Source organism: Dysidea avara, chromosome 9 (genome assembly GCF_963678975.1).
Source record: "Dysidea avara chromosome 9, odDysAvar1.4, whole genome shotgun sequence".
Lineage (NCBI taxonomy): Eukaryota > Metazoa > Porifera > Demospongiae > Dictyoceratida > Dysideidae > Dysidea > Dysidea avara.
The window spans coordinates 21,863,939-21,890,800 of NC_089280.1; the positions used below are offsets into that span (position 1 = coordinate 21,863,939).

Here is a 26,862-nt window from a genome sequence, read left to right on the forward strand (position 1 = left end):
ACACATTTCAAAAGTTAATGGATCACGTTTTTCGGTTGTTTTCGTTGCAAACATTCCGCAAACCTGTTTAACATACCCCATGTGAAGGCAATCCACCCACGTGTATTGCACAGCCTGCATTGTACTACTGTCTGGGTCCACCGATTTTATCACAAAAAAAAAAAAAAAAAAAAAAACAACAACTATTTTTTCATACGATTGCAATGATGAGTTGCACTATTGTATTGTCATAACACATTGCCATTTTGCTACAGACAATAGCAGTTACTTCATTCAGAGTATCGGATCCACATTACACCTTGGAAGTCTTGAACAAAGTTGTACAAAACCTGATTCATTTCGACTTCTTTTTCCTCTTCCTCCTAAGTACTTTCGGCTTGTGCTCTTTGATAAACTAGGTGAGAGAAAAACAGCAGTAAAACACATATCAATAAAATCCATGCCATACTTGTTTGGTGTCTTCTAGCGTGACATAGTGATAGTCCGGACGTATGGCAAGCGTTTTGCTATGATGTAGTGACTGGGCAGTGGCTATTAAGCTCCTTGTTAACTCTAGCTGCTGAGTAATAAGATTGTGTAGTGCCATTGTTCCTGCATTTGAACCTTGAAACAGAAAATAAGGAGACATTATACCGCTACCTGTGGTTTTTGAGATTAATTCCACTGCTGTAATAGAGGCTTTAGTGTGGACAGTGAAACAGATATGGTAAATAGAAGCACTGGTAACATATAGTTACCTAGTCGCAAAAAGTAAGGGTCTGGTGAAATCATTTCTACCGCCCAGATTCAGCAGTAGCCAAATAATGAGTGCCGATGATGTTCACACAGAAATCACCTTGGCAACATAATGCTTTTGTTCGAATTGAAGGGCAATCATCTGACGTTATGCATGCTGTCTAACTGAATTCCTTTCGAAATGATTTGGTATTTGTATTTCACCAGACCCTTACTTTATGTGAAGGGGTGGGCAATGCCAGACAATGGAAGAATCTCATCTCATAAGGACACAATACATATCCAAAGGACAATACCCGTAATCCCACAATCCCACTTTTGGGCTACCTATATATCATATATCAGGGTTGAGCCCACAGTGGTTGGTGCTGACCAGCACTCAGCCTCACCAACCATTACAGATTGACTTACACAAGAACCCACACATTGAGACTCCATCCTGTCTCTTGTGTAGCCACCGCTATTTTAAACCTGGGTACATCCCTTGACATTTATAGGTAGCTACTGTAACACTATCTTTAACTGAGTGGGCTAATAAAGAACTGACATCACACTACACCACTTTCCTTGTTGAAAGCCTCGATTACATCACCCACACCTCAAGTCTGTAAATTTTAATTTTAGTACATGCATATTACTGTGTGACCAAATTTTTGAAAATCGTCAATCGTCATGCACACAGCATTGAAATCGACAGCATTGAACTCAACTTTTCGATATGAACAGATAGCCACACCAACACACTACACATTCACACCACAGCCATGCCACTGAGTTGCTTGGACTGCTTTTCACTAGTGGATTTATATAGACTGTGTGCCAGTCTCTGGGAACACTCTGGCACTTTGGACTGCCACTGGCCAGCTAGAACACATGGCTATAGTGGCATGGACATCCTTGGACAGTTGCCCAGATGATTTCAACTTGTGTATTTCTTCCACTTTGAATGGCACAGGTGGTCTTTAGAGCCTGGTATTTAGGTTGGAGACTCCATATGACCTACTTGGCCATTATACTGCACCAATTACCCACCCACCACCCATGGTGGTGTGCCTGTGTTACAGATACCATCGTGATAAAAGTTGCTCAAAATCGTGGTAGCTAGCTCACAGTAAAAAGTTCAAATTTGTAGCTTTAGGCCTAGGCTTGCTAAGCTATATAAATTCGCACATCTCACAATCTATTGATGTGTGTACATTGATGTGTGTACATTGATGATTTTCCCAAATTAGGTCACATATAGAAAACTGCATGGTATTAGGCACTTCAGGGATTAAAATTATAATGTTATTTTTTACATCCAAATCCCTGCTGGAAGTGGACGAGTATAAAGGACAAAATTATAATATCAGAATAAATAAACGTTTCACTACTCTAATAGTGCGATCACTTTGGCAATCAGTTTAACGTACTGTATACTTGAGGGAGAACAGTCAAACTGTATACCAAACCAATTTCCATCCATGCATTTCAAATCATAGAAGAAAATTTAGGCCATGGTAAACCCCTCACCCAAATTAAGCAATTCTTAGACCAGGCAATGATACAAAAACAATACCTCACTAACAGTTTTCATGCTGGGGCCAGTATAAAAATTTGTGCAGAAGTGCCTGGGGAATCTGGACCAAATTCCAGTAAGTAAAACAGCAACTATCCTACAAGTATCAAAGTGTATGAGCAAGTTTTCAACATTTCAGTTACATGTTTCTGACTTCCTGTATTCACAGGCTTTACAACCTTCTCACAGGTCCCTAGTGGGATAGCATTCAATAAATAAAGTTACCTTAACTACCAAACAATACAATGCTAAGACTTTTGCTGCAGATTCTACAGAACCTTTTACGCAAGTGCTCATATTGAAAGCAAATAAGCTTCAGTGTAGAAACAGGTCTGGCATGTAGAGATGCTATGAAATAGGAAAAAAAAATCTCAGACCAGGTGGTGACTACAGCTTGCAGTCTAGGTGCCTGAGGAACCACACAACCTGGGATCCAGTCTGCAAACAGCCAGTATGTCACATCACTTGTCACCATTATCATAGTGTCCCTACTGGCATACAATACTACTACTAGACACTTACATTGTGCAGGTTCTTCAGATAGGAGTGCATCAAGTTGACTGGTCATGTGCCATGGATCAGTCTGAACAGCTACCTGAAATTTGTAAAAAACATGTACGTATCTATATCAAACAGTACGGCAGTACTGTTTAGTAGAGTTCCCTCCTAGAGTGACACGTGCCACTAAAAAGGCCCATTATAGAAACATCATTTCACCTTTACTCCATTCATCATCAAATAAAGCGTTAAAAACAAGAAAATGCTTACAGATGGCCAGATGTAGAATTCTAAAAATCATCAAAACTGATACCCAGCCTGCCTCACTGACCACAGTTGCAACCAGTGTATAGGTAGATATTAGCATAAGTAGTAGTGGTTTACATGGTTGCACTTAGACAGCATAGTGGTTGTCAAAAATTAATTTAGGTGGGTTATTAGTTTTGTAATGTTAGGTCTACCATGATAGACTCTAAAGATGAACTTATGGGTACAAACAATGGGTTTGCTAAGGTTTGTTCCACTTAAATGTGTGTGGAAGACCCCTTTCACAAATCCAGTCACATTTCATGACCTCTCGCTAACCATATTACCAGTATTTTCTACATACCTCAGTTTTTGACACATCACCAGTTGTAGAACTACTATCTTCAGAACATTGTATAGTCTGTGATATTTCATCGGTATCACTAGTATATTGTTTAGTGTCAGAGTTAGACCGACTGCTACCGAGCATTGCCGATCCAGAATCTTTATCATCATCATCATCATAACTACCAGAGTGGTCTTCTGTAGCATCATTTGAAACTTGCCCTTCTTCTTCAATACGCTCATCCACAGATTCGTCTGAAGACTCTTTATCCTTTTGGCTATCTTCATCTTCAAAATCATCGTTATACTCTATCTGTTCAAAATCGTCTTTGTAAGTAGTTATGTCTTCAAAATCATCTCTGTATATTGGTTTATCATGGCACTCAGTATCAAATTTAACACCATCCTCCACCAATTTCTCACTCACTGCACTCTTATCAATACATTCATCCACCACTTCACTGCTAACACTCCTCACATTATAACTGTGTTCTGACACTACTAAGTCTTCTACTGTAAATATGTTGGCTTTGATGTTGAAACTTTCAAAGGTAGTATCTTCCTCTGTATCACTTTTGCTCTTGTTTAAAGTAGCTTCTGATGGTGCTAGATCTTTTAAAGTGAGCACAAGGTTACCCATGGCTGAACTGGTGTCTTCACTTGGCCTAATACTGTTGTCTTCTGGTTGCACTGAAGATATGGTGCTACTTAACTCTTGTAAATTGTATATTTTCAAATTCTGCTGTAAAGAGGAGGTCAGTGATTCATCTGAACATGATACCATTTTGTTTTTCAGTGAGAAAGAAGGTTTGGATTTGAGTTGAGGAAGGCTTTTCTGGTGTACCTTTGGTTTGATGCGCCCTGTGCTGCTTGACGTCCGTTTTACCTTTGTTTCTGAAGTGTTTTTAAACAGCGAGAGATATTCTTCAAGTTCATTATCCATTTCATCTGACTCTTCTAATCCTTCGTCAAACATTTCCGCCAGAAATTTAAATACTGTACTGAGAGGAGACCGTATTTAAAATACTCTTTAGACGCGCTAAAACATAACTGGCGCCAAGGTCGTTGTTGAGGAAAAGTTGGGTGTAAAGGCATTCCTTCAAGATGGGCGCTGGAATATGCAGGATCTGTGGGTGCGGATGCCTCGGAGAGGGCAAAGAGAAAGGAGGTGCGTACATGGGTTAAATCTTTTGTAGAATAATGTAGACCGAGACAAGGAAGTTGTATCTGCTTTGCAGTTTGGCCCGAGTTTGGCACTGGAGGACGAACACGGGAGGCAGAGCCTGTACGAGGTGTTATTTTAAAAGCATTTTTTAAAATTCTTTATCCTGAACTGTACCAAAAGAAGCGACTTACGAAGTGCAGCGATGCCTTGATCGTTCAGTTCCTGTTTACAAATGCCTTTTATGTCAGGTGCCAAAAATGGGAAATGGTACTCAACGTTTGGAGCCTGTAGACATTCCTACCTGTATTGAAACATCTGAATACAATCAAGCTCAATTATTCACAGTTATATGTTAATGTCATGTTTTACAGGTGAGCCACTGCAGTATGATCCTGACTTCAAAGGACCCATACATGGCAAGCAGAGGTAGGAGTGTATGTACACATTTAATGCATCTATAGTGACAATGGACAGTCTTATGGCTACTGTCATTAGCTGCAAGTGCTAACCACACTATATATTGAGTCACATGTTGAAAGATTTTTTGTATGTTTTCAAACAGAAATACAACATTTAAAAAATAAAATAGTGGCATGGTGTTTAATTGTAACACTTTGTAACGATTTTTTTTAGGTGGCCTACAGATATCATTTGCCTTGCTCTGTTCATTGTTTTTATGGTTCTTATGTTTGCCATTGGAATCTACTGTGAGTTGCTGATTTGTTTACCAACTAGTCAATGATCTTGTTTACTGTTACCATATATAGCATGGGTGGAGGGTAATCCTCAGCGACTGATTAATCCAGTAGACTCAGAAGGTGAGAAGAAAATTTGAATATGGTTGCTTAGCAACATCCAGCTGTACGTGACATCACACATCAAGTGTTTACTTGATAGAATTTCTGTGTTAGCATTGTTTCCATAAAGTACTGCACTAAGCTATGATGATTTGCTGTTGTACAAAGCTGGTCTATAAATAGAACCTGTTGGCTGTGTAATAGGTGTAACATTTGTGGTATGTATATTGTAAATTGCATAACCGTTGTCATAAAGTCATTGTTGTCGCGTGAAAGCCAATCATATCGAGATTTGAATGGCTATACTTAAATGTGATTGGCTATTTTATAAATAATTGTGACTACGGTTGTAAAATCTGTGATATCAGGCATGTTGCAATGCATTATGGAGCTACAAATGCTGGTACTACTCTTCCTCATAAATCATGAAGGTCACACGTACATGCCCTAAGTTATAGAGTATTTACAAAAATGTATGAGACTAGTTGAGCTATAGCTTCTAGGGTGGTTCATAGCTAGATTAGCCATAATTTTTAGAGGATGCACACCTGTATGCAGATGGGTCTAAACTTAGTATTTTGTATTTTCAATATTGAATGGGTGGGCAGCACAAGACTACATGGCTATATGCAACAAAGAACACTTTCTAGCCTATAGACACCAGTGCTAAGTACTTGAGCAGCAATAGAATAAATCTACACTACATCAATAGCCTCTGTCAGTACTAGCATGCACGAATGCATGTGTTTTGTAAATATTCTAATAAATTAGTCCACTCACAACCTTTGTGACTTCTAACAAGGAGTAATATCAGCAGTCGTAGCTCGATAATGGTGTCTCCAGCCTTGCAAGAGCTAGATAATGTTTTAATGTTAAGGGGCTGTTTCCAGCTTGCATGAGTCCAGTCTATTATTTGTAGTTTCTAGGGCTTATATCTTCTGTGTGTGGCCCTCTGTATTGTTTGTTCACAATGATAAGAGTTGTAGAGCTGTTAATGTGTTGAGAATACGTGTTAAATAAATATTGCCAGCCAAGCCTAGTCTTGAGATGCACACACAGCATTGTCCAAAATATTTTGTCTTCCACTATGCCTATAAGCTTTTTCCATAATGACGTCACATCGGTTTTCTATTTGGGGTACTCTTATATTTTCGAGTACTGCGTCTTATGACAGCAGGTTTTTCATGAACCATTTCGTTGTTAATAAAGCGTGATATTGAAGCAAATTAAAGTTACCAGGTATGGTTATAACGTATATAAAGGAATGTTATTTCTACTCAATCTTCGAAACCAGCTGAAATTTTCAAAACCCACGTAAACTATTTTATTCCGCTGTGTTATACCCATACCTGTTAGTTTTAGCTTGATATCTTCTTCCTGAATCACACAAATGATCGATCTTTATTTGTCGCCCAATATCACCTGTACTTGAAAACATTAGAGTCCCCCAAATAGAGGTCGCCATTTTTTATTTTGACGTCATTATGGAAAAGGCTAATTACCAAGAGTTCATAATATTATGAACTCTTGCTATTACCTCTTTATGCTTTATAAATAGTTGAGATTACTAAAGTATTGTGTCAGTCAGGTAGCTATCATGTAGATGCATTGCTTCTGCGGTTTTGATGTCTTTCCTGCACAGTCCTGTGATTTTTCTTCTTTATTTGCACTCCTGCTGTCTATGTCGGCAGCTACTGCTGTAAACAGTTCACTTGAAATCTAGTATTATCGCTGAACAAAGAAGTATAAATTTAAGATCTACATTCACCAGTTGTGTACGTGAATGTTTAAACTGCTGTTTGCTATGTTGTATGGCTAACACACATTGGATGCAGTTATATACAGAGGTATCCCATTTCAGAAATACATAAAACTATATTGGCACTATACTTGTCTTGTTGCTAGGAAGTTTAGAGGCTTTCCCTTGCTACTTTTGAAAATGTGTGGTACCTTATTTGTAGTCAGCACTAGAGCTGAGCAATAGTTGTGATCTATCGATTATCGTGATAGTGAGTAACAATCGTGATTATGATAGTATGCTATCATACTATTGTGATAAATTATGCATATCTGTGCTTAGTCAAAAAAGAAGCAAACATGATACTGTTAAAGTTAAGGTAACTGTGAAAGTCCAGTAGAACATAGATTACAAGTGTAATAGTTAGCAATTTTTGGTATTAGAAAAGCAGATACGTGGTGTGTAATTGGATTATTCATGGTGAGGTTGAGTGTCTTTGATAACTAGTAATATCGTGATGCTATCACTATCGTGATATAAAAGTTACTATCAATTGTGAATAGTGATAGTTGTACTATCGCTCAGCTATAGTCACTGGTTGTGTCTCAGTTGCATTAGTAACGTGTGCCCTCACATGACACTACATGTGGGGTACTTTCTCCATCTACATGGAAGTATCTCATGTATTGTATGTATCAGGAGCTCATCGAGTCCAGCTTAAAAGTTTGTGTATGGCTTTATGCAGTATAGTGTTGTGTTGACTTAATTTTGAGGTCTTTCTGATGTGACTTTCTTAGGTCGCCTCTGTGGGGTTGATGATGAAGTCGAGTGAGTTTGTGTTTTGTGTGTGTGTGTGTGTGTGTGTGTGTGTGTGTGTGTGTGTGTGTGTGTGCGCGTGTGTGCGTGCGTGTGTGATTTTCCTATCAGGATATTGCTTACTGCTACTGTGTTCATGCTACAGAGACAAACCTTATCTACTCTTCTTCGATCTTACCGAGTGTATCTATGTGGTGACAACAACAGTCCAATCGATTTTGTCCTCTAATGAGTCGACGCTCTTTGCCTGCCCAACCACTCAGGTACCGCATGACATGACATAACTAGCACACAGCACATGCCATACATATGTGTATACCAGTAGTCAGAAAGAAACCCAGAAAATTTCCTCAGTAATTAATACACTGGCTTTATGACTCAGCTGACTTACTTAATGAAGTGGGTCTTATTAATGAGGTTATGAAGTACATACCAGCACAATAATGTATTGTATAAAGTTGTTGTGTCCTTTTTAGGTGTGTGTGGAGCATTGTCCTGGTAGAAACGAAGTTGGTATCCGTCGCAATCCAGTGTGTGTGGATGATGTAGATACTAGGAGATTTGATGATGTTGAAAGTGACTTTTCCCTCCAAGCAGTAAGAGAGACACATATGCATACATGTTATAATTAAAGCACTGCCACACACACATGTATGAAAAATACAGCATGAGGGGTGTGTTGAGAGGGTAATACAGCATAAAGTGAAGCTGAGTGCTGTATTTACCTCGAGACACCCCCAAGTGCTATATTTTTTTGCATAGGTAGTGCTTTACACGATAATTATATTGTACTTCCTGGTCATCAGTGATCACACTATCAGTAAGTGTTCATGTAATCTATTTCTAGTCATAGAGCAAACTGGTAGGATTAGTTTGGCTGGTTTTAGTGATTTATGGTGTTTTGCATGGGCGTAATGTATTTCGTGGACTGAACTCACAGACTAAGTCAGAAACAGCTTCTTAACAATAATCCAGCCATTATATAAGTCCTTGAAATTAGGTTAGGTAATTCTAAGGCTGCAGCACATGTTGTTGTCAGACCTTCGGTGCTGGTCACTGTAAAGTGTTAATAATTATACAACCAAGTACTAAGAATAATACGAAACGCGGTTAAAATTACGTCATAAATAAATAAATAATTTAATAATTAATGTTTGAGAAAACTACGAGGCCTAGAGACATGAACTAACCGAGGATAGATTCGCCTGTGAATGAAGGCACAAACGTATAATCGTCGCTCCTGTTTGTGCTGATGACTTGACCATACGTGTAATTCTATATAATGCCCAGTACCACACCCTTGCTTAATTACTTACATATTGCACGAAGAAGATTAGTGATGCCCGTGCAGGAGAGCCAGAAGCCACTTGTGTAAACAAGAAGATTACAAGTAAGTTTTTATGTTTGTAACATCTCAAGTCTCCATGCCAGCTGCCAGTGGATTCATTCACGTAAATAAACAATACAAGAAAACATTAAACTGACATATGCCACGCTCTTTACAATAAGCTTACAGTTACATATAAAATACAAGTAAACAATTTTGTCTTGTGCAGCTGGCATGGTGAACTTTCTTTGTGTTGGTGTCAGGCAATTCAATACGTGCTTAATATTTTTGCCTTCACCTGGCGTAGCTACTACCTCTAGGCTCTGGCTGGCTTGGCTGTCTTCCTTTATCTGGTTCATCTGGCTTGCATACTCCTACAGTATTGTGTAGCTTTCTCCTGCAAGTTGTGTATGCATAATTATAGTGTGTCACCCATCACTGTGCCATTGCTACACCACTGATGAACCCTATGTAGCTAGCTCTAGTTGATGTTGGATATACTGTGCTGTATATTGGCTAATAATTTTTATCTGGTGATGTTGCCTATAATGTATTGCTGCATACAATACTGCAATAATGTATAGTTCTCTCCTGTATGTTTTGTATACATATACTTTGTACACATCACTGTGCCATTTATACCACACCAGTGATGTACTGGCACTTAGCTACTGGTGGCCTTTAGTTACGATGCCACTATTGTGTTATATCTGTCACTACTGTGACATATTGAGTTGATTTGGGGATAATGCATTCACCACCTAATAGCCTCACCGGGGGGCTGTCACGTTGGTGTATGTACTTGGTTGTATGTGACGCGGTCCTAGTAATAATAATAATAATAATATATATATATATATATCAATCTCTTGTAATGCTGGAGACACCATTATCAAGCTGCAACTGCTAGTACTGCTCTTCCTTACAAGTCACATAGCTTGCGTGTGCACTAATTTATTACAAAGATGTTTGACACTAGTCGAGCTACATAGTTATGTAGGGTGGCATGTATGCAGTTTAGCCATAATTTATAGTGAGTGCGCACCTGCAGATTGGTATTGACTTACTATTCGTTATCGAGCAGGTGGGTGGCGGTGTCCAACCAAGAATACTGTACTTAATGGCTCATCACTGTAGCCTACTAAATACCGGAGTAACAAAAGACGCTACAATAAAAAATAAATTGTAAGCTAGTGCATTTAAAAATTGTTAAGTTAAAAAATGAAGTAGGGTTCCAGCAAAAAAGTAGTGAAACAAGATAAATATATGAATGATGGTAGCTACATATGTGCATTGAGGATTTTTCCCACATAGCTACCATCATTCATATATTTTGTTTCACTACTCTTTGTTGCTGGAACCCTCCTTTATTTTTAAATTTAATTGTGTGTGTAGTGTGTGCGTGCATGCCTGTGTTTAGTGTTAGTGTGTGCTTGCTTGCGTGCGCTGTCATGCATGGAAACCTGGGAAGCAAATACTAACTGTCCATGGGGTGAGAGACTTTTGGTGCCCATGCCTTCACCTAGGAAGCATAGTACAGCCTCCTGCAGGATTTGCCGACAATGATTCCTATGTCCAGTGTTGTTACCATGGCTACCAAAGGCTTTGCTTGCTTTTGTGTGTAGTCTAGTGTAGTATGAGTACTTGCATGTACTTGTGTATACATATGTAGAGCTATGGCATAACAGACATGACCTTATTGTATTGTATAAACATGTGTGATGCACACACGTTATTTAGTCCTTAGTGACATTAATAACTGGAAAGATTGACTAGTGAACCTACTAGATAATTTGTCAATGCATGCATGAAATGTTAAAAGAGCCATAAAAAATGTTTTCATGTAAATTTTCTGGGTAGATTTTTGCCATGAATTTATACAGAAATTATATATCCTGTCCATGAAATGTTAATGTTTCATACATAAGAATCTATGAATGCTCTATAGATTCTGCATGAAACAGCAACTTATTTCATGGACAAAAATGTAGTAGTGTATGTAAAGGATTACAATTGGGGTCAACCTTTTCCATGTGACACATACATATCATGAATGACATGCACTTATATGTACACACAGTACATCCATGGTGATAGTGAAAATTTTATTTTGTAGGAGCTTGCTAATCTGATTGCGGCAGGAGATTGTGCTCCTTATTATCTCACCAGCAGTGATTGTAAGAATTAACACTGTAGCATGTGTTTTACCAGGAGCTTGTAAACACCACAGGTGCATCCCACAAGCTCCTCATTTTATGTAGGGAAAAATTTCTAGTCCTAATACGTCATAAGGCAGTGTATACTTTTGATGAAAATTCTTGTTTATTTAATAATTCAAACATAGCATACATTTGACAATAAGTATTGACTGTCGGAAATTCTGTATCAAGATAGGTGCTCAGAATTACACAGTACTTGAAATTATATTGGCAACTATTCGGAGGGCTTCAGATCTGGACAGCAAATTTTGTAACGGGTATCATATGTACGCATTCTGGTATCTGTTTCTAATATGTAGTATAATAGTGTATAGTATGGAGTTCACCTTGTGTGATATATATAGTTAGGTCCTTGAAAAATAAAAGATTTGCTTGCACAGTTGCCTCTCTATGCCAACACTTAAAGAACCAAGACTTTTTGTTACAATTTAAGATGTTTTCAGAGTCGAAACCCTTTGTGTAAACATGGTAAATGCCTTTGTACTTGTTGTGGATTTTTCCCAAAGAGTTAAAATGTGTGTGTTGTATAAATCAGCACTTTTTAGAGGTGACATGAGTGAAATTTGTAACATCAGGCCATCCTTGGGGACTTCCTACGTGATTGCATTGTTCTTCACCCCTTTAGTGGCTGGCCGATGCATTCCTACCATCTTTGACTTGGATAGCATAATTGATGAGGCGTTGTATTTAGAGGGTAATGAGACAATTGATCCAGACCTTGAAAACGATGTTTCTTTTTCACTGGACACTGTTACTTTGGGTGATATCAGAGATGGAACACTGTATGCTTAGTGTTGGAGTGTATGTGTTTTGTAGTATGTGTTTGTTTTTATGTGCGTCGTGTGTGCGTTTTGTTGAATTTATATATACACTGTATCTCATTTTGCAGGGCAGTTACCCTTTTGCTAAATGGAAAACAGTTCTTATTAGATGTGAGTGAACATGCACTACTTGTAATAAATGTGTGACCAGTTGAGCACAAACCCACCACCATGTTCACACATTTCTCAAGTTTGCTTTATTGCTTCTCCGTTCTTTATAGTAATGAAGGAGTGGTTCGGCAAATTGTGTTGCGTAGTCTTGGAAGTTATAACACTAGACAGTTGGAACAGCTAGAAGTTCAATTTGTCCCTAAACGATATATGGTAAATATATTACAGGCAGTTAATTAATCATTCTTAACTCATTACTGAAACAAGGTACAAAGATGATACTTGGCTTAGTATGTTCACCATAAACAAGAGAATCCATCAAAGTGTAGTGCTTTCCTTATATCCATCTGTGTGTACTAACAAAGAGGCTATTGTAATTTTGCAAACATGGCAGGTTTTTGATCAGCCGGTCACATACATGCATTGAGACTTCGCTCTAGTCAACTCTATTCTTTTTAAATATTTAGATGCCTGTACCTACGTATAATCATATTAATTCTAAGCCAGCCAAGTTCACTATCTGTAGTATACTCCATTGAAAACTTGTGAGAACAGAACTACTACAGGTGTAGGCATGTTAATATTCCCATAATGTGTCATGGTCAGATACCAGGCTTTTCCTCGGCTTGCAAGTTGTAATAGCTTTAAAACTATTTTTAAAAGGTAGGTTGTACAATTTAGAACTGTTCTTCTATGTAAAGCCACCCACAAGTAGTGGGTTCATTGCTTTCTTTTTTATTGTTAATATTTTTTAACCTGTGCTTTCCTCCCCAGGTTTATCAAGATCTTGCAGTAGTGTGGCCAGGCCTGTTACTGTGAGTTACTGACTTGTGCAATTCACCAGTGTGCGTATATCATTACTTCTCTGTAGTGGAGTGTTTGGATGCCTGCTTGTAGGTTTTCTCTACATAGTGCTGCTAAGGTAAACACTTTGCTTAACCATAGGTTGTTCAAGTTAGTAAATGTCTGTTCCTTATGCTAAACTAGTGTTCAAAAAGTTTTCGTTTTGTCTGGTGCCAACCACTGCAGACACATCAATACAGAATACAGAATAGTCAAAGGAGGTCTATTCTAGTACATTTATGAATGCATGATACAAAATGCATGATGACCTGGTAACACGTTGTCCTGGTAACACAATGCACCACATCACTACCTTACTATTAATACCAACTTAACCTGTTTAGCAATTTCTACACTGAAAAGGCAGTACACTGCTACTTTGTCAATAAACTATCACAAGAAAAATGCCCAACTAGGTAGTTATACGTTTATATACGTAGTTGTGGAATGTGATTCCAAAAGCTCTTCATTATTTTGCCCATTGAAGAATGCTATTAATTCCATCTGCTATTCCATTTTTACTGTGAAATATTCTAATAGAGCATTCAGCTATTGTTGCTGATATGTCAAACTGTCAATGTTTCACGTTTAAAGGTATTTGGCACCGATTATCATCTGGGGTGGTATATTGTTAGCATTTTTGATGATAGTAGCAGGTGAGTGTGTACATGTAGTGTGTGTGTGTGTGTGTGTGTGTGTGTGTGTGTGTGTGTGTGTGTCCATCTAGTGCTTTTTAGTCAGCATTTCACACATTACATCCTTGTCTATTAAACATTTCTGTGCTTATCACAACAATAACATGCTATATAGTTTCCACTCATTATTCTCTCTATGCAGTGATGATAGTTTCCTGGTACCAGTACTCAGTGTTCAGTAACTCTGACACAGCTGATGACAGTGAGGTCACTAGTGATGTTGAAATCATCAACGACCTCAACGAGGAGCTGGACTGGTGGGAATACCAGCAAGAAACATGGCTGGCTATTGGTATGTGAGACAGTATGGTAGTCATTACAGTGTATTTTTAAAATGGGGTACTCTTTTTACATGTCGCTGTCGATTTAAGTATCTTAAGTCTGTACTACACACGTGCACACGCACGTACGCACAATACACACATTCTTTTTGGATGACACAGTCAGTCAGTCACACAAGCATGCCTTAGAAACTTTTGCCAATTCTACATGCCACCTCACTAGTAACCTGCACAGACATGATCCCAGGTACATAAACCCAGCCACCATTTCTATTTGTGACCATCTCAGTAAAAACCCGTCTGGTTCGCACAAGCAAGCGTTTGAGAAAAACGAAATTTTAAAAAATTGGTGAAATTACATGTGTTACAAAGAAAAGTTTATGCAAGTTTTAATCAAGAGAAGGAAGATTCAAGTCAATTAAACCTATACACCATCTTATTCGCCAAGTCATGGGTAGTTCTAAAATCTTTATTAAATTTCTGTAGCCCCAATGGTTTGCGTGTCACGTATGTTTGTTTACGATGCGGTAGGCGTAAACAAAATTGTTGCCGTTTCTTCAATAAAACTGTCTTCATACACATATGCGCAAGTAACTGCTGGGTGAAAACTAAACCTTGGTCGATCTGCCAGTCCATGATGAACATTGTAAGCCAAATCCCAACTCTATAGACTAATCCAAACGGAAGTTATGGCTGTGAATGCAAGCGCCTGTAGTTTATTTTTAGTATAGTCACCGTACAAATCGATTTCCTTGCTCTTCCTACTGTCTAGCGCTGTAATTCCAGAACTACTCATCATAATCAACTGAAACTTTGGTGAACCATTCCTTGAACAATGCAGATAATGCTGAGAAAATAAAAAGAAATTTGAAAGTTGTGCAAACTATATGGGTTTTCGCTGAGGTAATCACATTTTCTATTTCACTTCCCTAGCTCCCCAATCAGTGGAGTAACATCATCACCAATATACCAGCCCTCATAACCATACCAACCCCTACCCTTAGTTTTGGGAAAACCTACAGTCAACACATGCCCCTACAACAAAGCTACTTCCAACATATTCAAAGGCAGACTGGCACAAGATCATCAACAAACTGTAATTCAGTAACTTGGATCCCATCTGGCCAGTGTCCACCATAGCATTAAAATAGATATTTGGGAGCCACTGTGTGCCAAGCCATTTCTAACTTCAGACAACTCCTTCAGACATTCCCTCATGAAAGGACCTGAATACACTCATCAACATCTTAGGGGGAACACCACACTTCTCAAAGATTGTCCACAATGCATCCCTAGGCACAGAGTTTGTATGCCTTCTTCAAATCATCAAACAACATGCACACGCACACACGTCATCATTTCATGTTTTTGAAAAAAAATTTAACAATTTTGTTTTACTATACATAGCAATTATTTCTACTATAATATTTGTGATACTACTGCTGGCATTACTGTGCCTGCGGAAGAGGATACTGATTGCAGTTGCTCTGATTAAAGTAGCCAGCAAGTAAGCAACCACATTTTTGTCTGTATAGGGTTAACGTTTTTGCATGCATTTGTACAGTATGACGGTATACACCAGGTTTGATGTACACACCCACATGAGCAACTAACTTTAAGCTGTGCCTTTATTTAATGAATGATATTTGATGGCTGTTTATATACCCTTAAACGCGCATGAAACTTTGGGGAATGCGTGTTTACACATTTCACGCATTCGTGGTTAGACTACACATTGATAACAAGTCTATTCACTGGGCTACTTGGGGAAGGTTAAATAAACACTGTAACAGTGAAGACTTACTTGTTATGAAGCAAAGAACAACGGCAAGTGTTATCCATCAATCAAGCTTCTCGCCATGTGTTTAACTTCGATTGTGGGTTTAATCACGTGAGCTTTGCATGGCCTAATACAAATTTAGTGCTAAAGCGAACAAACCTTATTGGAAGTCGATCGGAACAACCACCATCAAGTTATGGATCATTTTATATAAAGGTATGTAAAGGTTTTGTGTGTTTATTTAATGAAAAGTTGATTACATGGCGAGCTCTGGCATCATGCTTTAGCACAAAGGGGAAAGCCCTAGGTATCATTGTAACAGAATGAAGTAAATTGTTTAGCCATAGGAGGTATGCTTTGAAAGTTATAGCACTTTGTTTACAACCATGCGTATTTGCCTATATATAGGGTTATGCGTGTTAAGGGTTATATATGTACTGTGCTGAAGGTTAGCTTTTTGTGATCCATTTTTGTCATGTTTGCTTGAAGGGCGGTGTAGTCCATCACTAAAACAGCTTAATGAGGAATGAGGATTTGTCACTGTGGTGTAACAGGTGTAAAAATAATGTAGCAAGCCTTGTAAGCCACCAGGAAAGTGTATCCTTTTGAATTGAAAGGGCTCTTTCTCGCAAATTACTTAAACATGGTAGACAAGCTATAAAATTGAGAAGCTACTGTAGTTGGTAGTTTAAAGAAAGTTATACTTCTTTAACGATAAAGCGATACACAGCAACATAATTGATGAATTACAGAATAATTGGTGAATTATGAAAAATATTTAATTTTAGTAACTGAGTAATTTACATGTATTATTAAACATAAATTACTCTCTTGACAGTAATAGCATAGATACCTGGTTTTTACGTAGCACAACATCAACTTTGAATCATGTACACAAATATATGTACTTGATGTGTTTTTCTCCACAGGGCTGTTGGTACAATTCCATCCACCTTGTTCTACCCTCTGGTAACTTGGATCCTATTGGTAGCCCTCTTCACCTATTGGGTGGTGGTAGCTGTGTATCCTTCTATTGTGTGTAATGTAGTGTGTGTCCCCGTGTGTGCGTGGGTGTGTGTCAATCCAAGTAATTTTTTGTGAACACAGAAGTAACTTAAAGAAACACATCTCTCTATTCTTTATATTCCACCTTAACTCAAGATCATCACAGATTCTTAGTAACTTCCTCAGAGGCACAATACATCACCACATTTAATGACAGTCTTTCTGATAATGATACTGAATATCTGTCACAATTTTATAACATCTCTTATTTTAACAACTCTGACTGTGATCGTGCAGGGGTGAGTATTTGTGTAGCTAATAACACCATTAAGAATGTATCAAATATATATTATTTACTTTACAGTGAGCTGTATTTATGAGTTTAAATTTGTTTTCAGTCTGGGCTGTGTAAACGAAGCAATTATGCTTATCTTTTACTTTTCTTTTGCAGGATTTTGTTAATGGTTCTATTGATATGGTAACTGAAGATGGACGACGTGTGTTGGCACAGTGTGTATTTGATGATTTCATCACCAGCGAGTAAGTGGGTGTGGCTGTTTGTGAGTGGGTGCGGTTGTATACAAGTGAGCGGCGTGGGTGGCTGTAAGTAAGCGGCCGTTTGAGCTGTGGGAAATTTTTAGTTCTTATTTAATTTTTTGTTGTTTCAGTTTTCTGCTAGGAATACAGTTATTCCACTTGTTTGGCCTGTTCTGGATTGCTAACTTTATACTAGCTCTTGGAGAGTGTACATTGGCTGGAGCGTTTGCCACCTACTACTGGACTTTTGACAAGAAGGTTGTGTATTATATTTCTGTTTGTATGATGTTGTGTATTGCTGTTTTCACTCTGCAGGATGTGCCATGGTTTGCTGTCTTCAGAGCTTTCTCCAGAACTCTAGTGTGAGTGTTTTGTGTGTGTGCCGGCTGCCAAAGATATGATAATTCCAAATGCAGAGCCTCGTGTATAATAGCAATCTACAGTGATTGCTCTATTAGAGTAATTTGACTGCTCTATTTGAGTAGATGACTTCTATTTACAGTCCTTACAACTGTTCTCTCTTTTCTTTACCCTGTGACTGGCTTGTTAAATAAATGGGCTGTAATTGGGTTGTTCATTATTGGTATCACTCACAGAGCAATGGTGCCATGGCGATATTGCATTACTGCAACCCTGAGTTTGGCTTGTAAAATAAATGAACTCTTATTGGATTGTTCACTACTGGAATCACTCAAAATGGATTGAGCACCGTAGCAGATATAGCGAGAGAGAGAAAAAATTCATCTAGTTATCAACAAACCCAACTAGGTCCTGCAGCTTGAATAATAGATTAATGAGATCTTGAGCTATATATAATTCACTGCATGTTATAATCACTACAAACAAGACCAATTATTTACCCTTTTTTTCTTGTTTTTAGATATCACAGTGGCTCTCTTGCATTTGGTGCTCTCATAATTGCCATCGTTCAGTTCATCAGATTTATCCTGGGGTACATTCAACGACAGCTGAAGAAGAGGAAGGAGGCCCGCTGGGCTCAAATAATGCTCTCCATCTTCCAGTGCTGCTTCTGGTGCCTGGAAAAAGTCCTTCGTTATGTAAATCGCCAGGCTTACATTGAGGTACACATTGTACTATGTGTAAGATACAGTGGCCTTAAACATAGGTTTAAAACTGGCTTGAATAGAGGCACATGTGTCTATTCAAGCCATACACTAGTCACTATGTACATATGTATAGGATATACATTATGTGTGTGTATTTGATCATTCAGATTGCCATATATGGACATAACTTCTGTGTGGCGACGTGTAAGGTGGTCAGCCTATTACTGAGGAACATCATAAGAACAGTTGTCAAGGACAACATTGTCAGGTTCCTGCTGTTCCTAGGGGAGATCTGTATTGTGGCTGCAGTGGGTATGTTTTAATGTTAGGGTTTGTTTTCTTTTTTTGAACTGTTAATGTTGTCGGATTGTATGTGTAAAACATGAATCTAAATTTTAACAACATAGGTCTCTATGTATCATGATAGACCTTCCATTCCAAACTGGTCTTTCAAGAACAAAATCATGTTTGTCACAGCCACTGCTATAGCAGATTTACTGCTTTTTGTACTAAAGTTGAACTGTGACAATGTCTCATCTTATCCTTGTAGCTGGAGTTGCTTGGCTGGCATTTGGGGGATACACAAACTATGGTGAAGACATTTGGGGAAGAAGGCTCAACTATTATCTCATTCCAATACTGGTAAGTAGAAATGTTAGAAATGGGAGGGACCTCGAGAGTGGCTGGTGGAAAACGTCCAAAATGATAGCTAAGTGTTTTCGCTTTAGTCAACCCCACTTCTCTGCTGTAGGTATAGAAATATTTCACAGTTTCCCATGGTGATGAGATTTAAATGCTCATTGTGGTCAATTGTTGTAGAAGTTTCCTGTTTGTTTATCAAACAGTACAGTAGTACTGTTTTAAGTAGGGGTTGTTCCAGTAATGAATGGCTCCCACCAGAATGTTACATCTTAAAACTACCCTAGAAACATCTTAAGGGGCAAAAGTACCTTGCGGAACGGTTAGTGTTAGTGTATCTGAAGTCAAACAAAAAGGCACATACACATATAAGCCCTAATATTAAAAAAAAAATTGCCCTAACCCAATTTTTGGTCTGCATGACCACAGTCACTAGGCTAGGGGCTAAATGTTGCATTTTATGACCACCATTTTTAGCCACAATAACAAACTCACCAATGGCATGCGCCTTTTTGGGTTCTGGTGAGTGCTTGCCCTCATCACCTTGCCTTTTATCTTCAATCATGCTGGTCATCCTAGGAAACTGTAACACTTTCTGTATTTAGCGGCCACAAATTTATTTAAAAGTGTTCACGCTGCTTTAAGAGATATATTTCTGGTAGACAGTTGGTAGACACTGTACCTGAACGATAGGACCTTTTACAATCCAGCTGGACCAATAACAATTGCGGGACACACCCCTTAATGATCTAGCTTTACTTATAGTGATTGATCATAAAATATATGCCTAGCTCTTATTGGTAGCATGGTGAAATATGAAGCATGAAAGACCACACCAATTGGATGAGATACTCTAATAAAGTAGTCACCCTAATACAACAGCCATGTTTGATATTCTAATAGAGAACGGTCACACATGTACCATAGCTTACCTGAGCTAAAAATGATTAATTTCAAAAATGATGTAATGGAACAAGATATGGGGTATTATTTCCCTGGGAAAGTCCATACTTTGGTGTTAAACAAAATAATTGTTATGAAATGTGAGATTTTCCCACAGGGTTATGTTATATAATACAATCATTCATCACTTGTTCCACTACTTTTTATCACTCGGATCCCTACTTCATTTTTAAATCAATAATTTTAAATACACTAGTGTGGCAATATGGATATTCAGTTGTATGTCCTTGTGTGTTAGGTATTATGTTTTGTGGCATATTTGGTGGCTGCTGGGTTTACTGGAGTGTTCCTGATGGCTGTGGACACCGTCTTTATCTGTTTCTGTAAGTTTGTGTACTTGACTGTGAACTATGCATCCACACACCACTCACTGCCCACACACACACACGCATGCTAAACTTTTATCATTAAAACGTACAGTAGATCAGTGTGGTTGAAATATGACAGCAAACAGCTGCAATACAATTTGCATGTGAAGCTGTTGAGAGGGATTTTTTGATCCTGCTCTAGTGGAGGACTTGGAACGCAACAATGGTAAGGACCAGCCCTACTTCATGGACCCAAGTCTACAAAAACTGATGGATCTCCACAACGAAATGAATCCGCCATCTCCTCAGCGCCATGGAAGTGATGAGACTGCCCTGGTCGAGTAACCAATTCAACAAGTCCAACCAGTTTTGTACAGGGAACATTTAACTTGTTTGATTATCAATTCATTTATCATTTCATATTTTGTAGCAAACTTTCATCATTTAGTAGTTTCACACTGTACATATTTGCCTCAACAACAGTTAGATTTTGTATGTTTTTGTTTGCTGATAACAAAGTCAGTTCTCATCAAGAGTATATCAGAGAATTGTGCAATAGTGGCATGTATACTGACGTTAGCATCTCTATTCGAATCTTGTGACACTATGCATGACTGTGTAGCAGCTGTCTACTCTCAAACTCATTGTGATGATCATGCCCCACGCAATTGTCATGTGATTTGAATACTGTTGTAAACTTCAGTACACAATTAAATAGTCTGAAAACTTTACACAGTAAGTCCTACATAAAGTATTTGGTGGGAAAGATGGCTGCTGGTGTTAAGGTTTGTGCACCTTTTAAGCAATTGGACTGATAAATTTAAACGTGTACATAAATGGGAGAACAGTGAGCTGTTCTTAGGACCTTCCCTAAGGCGGGTGTAAGATTACAGAGCACAATAGATACTAGCAGCAAAAAATTTGGTTGCTGTTTGTTACCACCTTAAGGCATTCGGCTGCAATTTCTAGGTCCCAGTGTCAGTTGTGGAGAGTTTGCTGTATTAGAGTAAAATGCAAAAATCACTGTTAAACTGGTGCAGAACTAAGACTTCACAAGTCATATTTTTAAAGTTGTTGATAATTTGTAGTTAACTGTTCTTCATGTATCCTTACACGCAATTTGATATTCATTGTTTGTTTTGTTGCAGTGGAAGACTCAGAGAGAAACAATGGCAAAGACAAGCCCTACTTTATGAGCCCTGAGTTGAGGAAAATCATAAACGTCAAGAATGAAACTACCCCCGAGGAAACACAGCAAAGAACAGACAACAACAAAAACTTGCAAATGACAGATGTTCCCTGACCTAGCATCTATCACTTAACACAACTATACAGTGCAACACACTGGACATAATACGTATGTGTGCGTGTCTTAATGTAATAATGTCATTGGTATATTTATTATTATATTTCTTGCATAAACTTTCATTGAGGTAATGTGCATATCGTTTTAGGACTGTAGACGTTCCACCATTTCTCTTGCAATCACCACCTTCTGGATTTGGCTGGTTCCTTCGTAAATCTAGTTTTACAAATGAGTTGAGAGTGTGTCATATAGTTGGTATGCATACCTGATATATTTTAGCATCTCTCATCAGTTTCTCTACCGGGTATTCACTATTGTAACCATTTCCACCAAATATCTAAATGGGGAAAACAGTGAAAATGAATTCACACTAGAAGCTCTATAAGTGCCATATAAATGCTATTTCATCCTTCCAAAGAATGAAATAGTATTAAAAAAGAGAATTTTCCATGGCAGGGACAGCACCAACGAACTCTAATAAAACAGCCACCACTACCACTTACTACACGAGTTAAAGCCCCACACAACATTACTGGACTCAACCCTGTCCACCACCATGGGCACATCCCTGCCATGACAGCAGCCACCTCCTTGACAAGACCACTATGTTTTAGTAACCAGGTCCTAACTTGCAATGAATGTTTAAACTGTGTGCTTGGATCCTACATAAATAGCTTGCACCAATTATACCAGCATAATGGATATGCAAAAGCACTGAACATAATGCCATCATAATAAGCACAATTTTTTGTGTATCTGAAGTTGAAACTCTGCATGTTTGCATGCTAATAAAACTAACCACTTGGGAAGTATATCAAGATGCTCTAATGGAACGGTCATGCATTTTATAATGTTCACATTATTTCATATGGTCACTTTAAAACTAGGTTGAACATTCAACCTGGGTTAGTATGAGCTCCTTAACTTTCGAATGTCATAAGTACCTACAAAGCAGTAGGGGTTGAACCCAGTGCTCAGAAGACAATTATCACTTAATGAATACCATCATCTGATGATTACTTGTGTACTAGATTGAAAGTGTGGGTTGATCAGTGTCCATGTGAAGACAGTGTTAGATACTCTAATAGAGCAGAAGGTACAATTTTCTATGAACATAATGGGCGAAACTGAGTATGACTGGAGCATAGTAGGAAAAATTGTGGAGTATATTGCTCAAAAGCATAATAGTCTCAGGCCTACCTGTACAGCATCAGTGGCACACTTGTTAGCCACTTCACTGGCATAACACTTAGCAATTGAGGCATAATAGGTGTTACGTCTTCCTTGATCTAGTTCCCAAGCACCTCGGTAGGACACCAATCGAGCAGTCTCAATACCAATGGCCATGTCAGCTAACATAAAAGCAACAGCTTGATGTTGTATCAATGGTACTCCAAATGTCTTCCTCTCTAGTGAGTAGTTCAGGGCCTCCTGCATTGCTCGCTGGGCAACACCCACAGCACCAATTGCCACCTGTGATAACAGAAAAAAAAGTTTACAGGAAAAATCAGGACATCTTGATATTCAGGACGCTATTGGATGGCCCAAAGCTGTCCAGGAGCCTATATAGAGTAATCATATTAGGTATAACTTCAATTTAAAATGTTAATCTTTCAATTGGCTATTTGAATGTTGGTTTACTGCACAGGATTATCATGGAAGCCCATAGCCAAGTTTTAAAGCTGCAAAATTATGACAAATGTCCTAATCACTTGACATGTTATAGGCTTGTTGGAGACTTGGAGTATATACCATCACTAAACAATGTACAGGAATTATGCTCCTACAAATTACAACATAATTATTTAACAAGAAAGAACCTCAACTTAACAACACCATAAGATGAAATCATGTAGTGAACATGTTTACTGTTATTACTATTGGGTGTAAATTACACAATATTATCACCACATGATGTGATAATATATTCTAATAAGCACATCAAGTAATGTGGGATTGTAAACAACAATGAGGAAGGAGACCAACACACCTGTATTCTACAACATGATAGCATTTGCTACACAATCACAGAAGTGTGTGTGTGTGTGCAGTTAGTAAGTGGTCTAAATTTATTTTAAGGAAATAGCATCCAGCTTGGGTTCACACACACGCACGCACACAGAGACAAACTTCCTTACTGGAGGTCTCGTATGATCAAATGCTTTCATTGCAATTTTAAACCCTTCACCAGGAGCTCCAAGAAGATTCTAGAGAGTATGAAATGTATTTGTAATTGATAGCTATGGATGAGCTCACCTCATTTGGTACAACCACATCTTCAAAAGTAACTCCAGCAGTGTTTGAAGCACGTTGACCCATGTTCCATTCCTGTAGATGTACAACATTGTGTAGTGTGTGAGTGCATGCATGTGTGCATATGCCATGTATGTGTGCTTATCCACATACGTATGTTTTAGGCATGCTTACTTTTCGTCCTTTAGTCACTCCTGGTGTGTCAGCATCCACTATAAATCCAGTCAATCCTTTGAACCCTTTCTTGATGTCAGGATCAGTACGGGCTAGCACAAAGTACCTGGTGAACAAGTATATTCTAAGTGTTGAAATGAGATACACTGTACATTACAGTACACCTAGGGATCGGATTAAGTGCATTCACTGAACTTAATGTCTAAACACTACACATATATACACATGTGCACACACACACGCACACACACACACACACACACACACCCAACACACACACACACACACACACGCATGCATGCACGCACACCCACACACACTTACCAGTCAGCTACTCCACCATTAGTTATCCACATCTTCTGTCCATTAATCACCCACTGGATGACAACACTGACCCACCCACACACACTACTACCATATCACTCACATCATTACCCTTCTTGACAGCACTTGTCCTAATATTAGCCACATCAGATCCAGCACCTGGCTCTGTAACACAGTAAGCCTGGAATGGCAAAAAAAAAACAAAAAAAAAAACAGAAGATTTACTAGCTAGCCTAAAAGTATATTTCCTCTTTCCTAATAGTATTTTACAACCTAGCTTTTACGTTAATGAAACGCCTAGCTACAAAAGTTTTCGCAAATGTATGAAAACAATCTCTTTTTTTGTATTACAGTATTAGGTATATGTATCAGGTATAAGAGCCATTACTTTAAATCACTTACAGCTTGAATGGGTGCTTCAACCATCTTTCCAAAGTATTTCTTCTTCTGCTCGTGATTTCCACCCACCAGCACTGGTGTTAGCTGAGAACAATGTAAATAGGTTGGATGAGATGTGGTACAATAATAATAATAACACACACACACACACGAACGCATACACTGCACTTACTGCCAGATCATTGCTCAGTATGGCAGTTGATATTCCACTACAACCATAAGCTATTGCTTCAACTATCAACATCCCATCCATTCCAGACATGCCCGTACCACCTTCATACACCAAACCAACACAACTTGCCAGCTGGACAAACATTTAAACAATACACAATTACCATATTCTACTGGAATACAAGTGTTCAAGAAGCCTAGCTCCCAAGCTTGCTTGAATATATCATATGGATACTGTTGGGTACAAACAAGGAAATAAAACAAAATGTTATATTTTATCATACCTTGCCAGTTTTATCTAACTCTGGTGCAGCAGGAATGACAACATCATGAGTGAACTGTCTAGCTGTTTTCTGTATCTCCTTCTGTTCGTCTGTCAGTTCTGTGTAAACAATTAATAAAGTGACCACGACAGACTTTAATACATTAACCTTACCAAAATTTAATCCATTGGCAGCAATGTCTGCCGCTGCACTTGCAGCTGGAGTCGTCAGCCTCCTTAACAACGGGGTTGTCTGAAAGAAACAAATTGTAAACAACTTGTAAATCTCTCAAGCACTAGCTTCAGCTTCTTTGCGCGAAAAGGCAGATGTTTGACCCCGGTTTCTATAGAAAAGGTCACGATGTTCTACAGTGAAGCAATGAGCAATCTAGACATTACCCAACACTACGAAACTGCGGTGGCATTGGTGAACGAAATCTGCTAAGTTTTTGAATACAAAGACAATTTATTAAGAGTTAAGGAAATAACAAGCCACGTCAAAGGACGCGGGAATTTCATCAGACCGATTTTTATTTTTAATAGCATGAACTCACACGGACTAATATAATCATTTCAAGCAACTCACAATTAAACTGCTACAACGGCGAGCTACGTGATGGAACATTGTTTATTGTCCGAGTTCTTCAACTTCCACCACTGCACTTCACGTGATCCGTCACTCCCACGACAGGTTATTTTCGTATACTCCCCTTTTATTTTATGGCTAAAATGTACAAGAATTGCTTTCAATCACTGTGATGTTATTTTATCACCTTATATGTTGCATCTGTAAGGCAAAATCAAAAGCGGTGGTGGTCTCATGTCTGGCCATCGATCATACCACCATCTCAACTAGGGATTCTCAACTTTATTGAGTTAATAGTTGGGCAACGATTAGGAAAACTGAAAAAAATCACCCTGGGTGCAGCATAATATTTTTTTAGTTTTTTAAGGATTTGGACAGCAGTTATTAGGTAATCAGCACTGATTTGTGCAGACACAACCCGGAGCCCATAAATGCATACCAGCTATCACTTTGTTGCCAAACTTTTATTTTACTTATTTTAGCTAGCCGGCTATATTCATTTATATATGGAAAAAGACCGATGTATATAGCTATAACATTTTATGCCTGGGGCCTTTCACAGTATCCATATCCTAATTGTGGTACCTACACTGGTCCACTCCTTCCATATAAATGTGGTTCAGTGTGTGACCAGGCAGACATGGGTGTCAAGAAAAGACAATGAAAAGAAAGAAATTAAGAACTAGCTTAAGTTCTTCCAACTAGCTTAAGTTCTTCCAAGAATCAATAGGAGTGGTCAAAATTACATTTGCATGCGGTTTACGGCTCAAGAACTTCGAACATCTGAAAGGATTCTGTTTAAGCTATGCGGCTGGTAAAAAGAATCAGCATGCCAACTGAAATTAAATTTTGTCATTTTAATTTCTGCACTGTTATATATACGTATCAAACCC

General features: G+C 38.4%; 3 protein-coding genes across 4 annotated transcripts; 1 reads left to right on the plus strand and 2 right to left on the minus strand.

Annotated features, from left to right (window-relative positions):
* Positions 1 to 136: 136 nt before the first annotated feature.
* Positions 137 to 4,432, minus strand: LOC136265931 (uncharacterized). Its single transcript, XM_066060883.1, has 4 exons — positions 3,402 to 4,432; positions 2,816 to 2,888; positions 449 to 603; positions 137 to 394 (listed from the first exon to the last, which is right to left on the minus strand). The coding sequence occupies exons 1-4, from the start codon at positions 4,356 to 4,358 to the stop codon at positions 335 to 337; spliced, it is 1,245 nt and encodes a 414-aa protein (XP_065916955.1). The 5' UTR covers positions 4,359 to 4,432; the 3' UTR covers positions 137 to 334.
* LOC136265927 (choline transporter-like protein 2) lies at positions 4,400 to 21,922 on the plus strand. 2 transcript variants are annotated; one of them, XM_066060878.1, is made up of 25 exons: positions 4,400 to 4,550; positions 4,919 to 4,973; positions 5,181 to 5,254; positions 5,315 to 5,365; positions 7,880 to 7,910; positions 8,044 to 8,161; positions 8,375 to 8,494; positions 11,342 to 11,402; positions 12,070 to 12,226; positions 12,334 to 12,376; positions 13,151 to 13,191; positions 13,248 to 13,298; positions 13,814 to 13,875; positions 14,057 to 14,206; positions 15,603 to 15,702; positions 16,905 to 16,997; positions 17,147 to 17,279; positions 17,432 to 17,520; positions 17,649 to 17,775; positions 17,833 to 17,879; positions 18,398 to 18,599; positions 18,752 to 18,896; positions 19,135 to 19,226; positions 20,425 to 20,509; positions 21,643 to 21,922. In XM_066060878.1, the coding sequence occupies exons 1-25, from the start codon at positions 4,487 to 4,489 to the stop codon at positions 21,795 to 21,797; spliced, it is 2,346 nt and encodes a 781-aa protein (XP_065916950.1). In that variant the 5' UTR covers positions 4,400 to 4,486; the 3' UTR covers positions 21,798 to 21,922. The 2 variants fall into 2 exon arrangements, with proteins under 2 accessions (XP_065916950.1, XP_065916951.1); XM_066060879.1 differs by lacking the exon at positions 21,643 to 21,922 and adding an exon at positions 20,697 to 21,032.
* LOC136265930 (medium-chain specific acyl-CoA dehydrogenase, mitochondrial-like) lies at positions 21,790 to 26,125 on the minus strand. The gene is made up of 14 exons (XM_066060882.1): positions 25,970 to 26,125; positions 25,558 to 25,636; positions 25,406 to 25,503; positions 25,286 to 25,355; positions 25,123 to 25,223; positions 24,954 to 25,034; positions 24,655 to 24,732; positions 24,552 to 24,604; positions 24,228 to 24,333; positions 24,057 to 24,128; positions 23,939 to 24,007; positions 23,001 to 23,273; positions 22,066 to 22,137; positions 21,790 to 22,016 (listed from the first exon to the last, which is right to left on the minus strand). Exons 1-14 carry the CDS (start codon positions 26,006 to 26,008, stop codon positions 21,945 to 21,947), a joined length of 1,263 nt encoding a protein of 420 aa, XP_065916954.1. The 5' UTR covers positions 26,009 to 26,125; the 3' UTR covers positions 21,790 to 21,944.
* Positions 26,126 to 26,862: the final 737 nt, after the last annotated feature.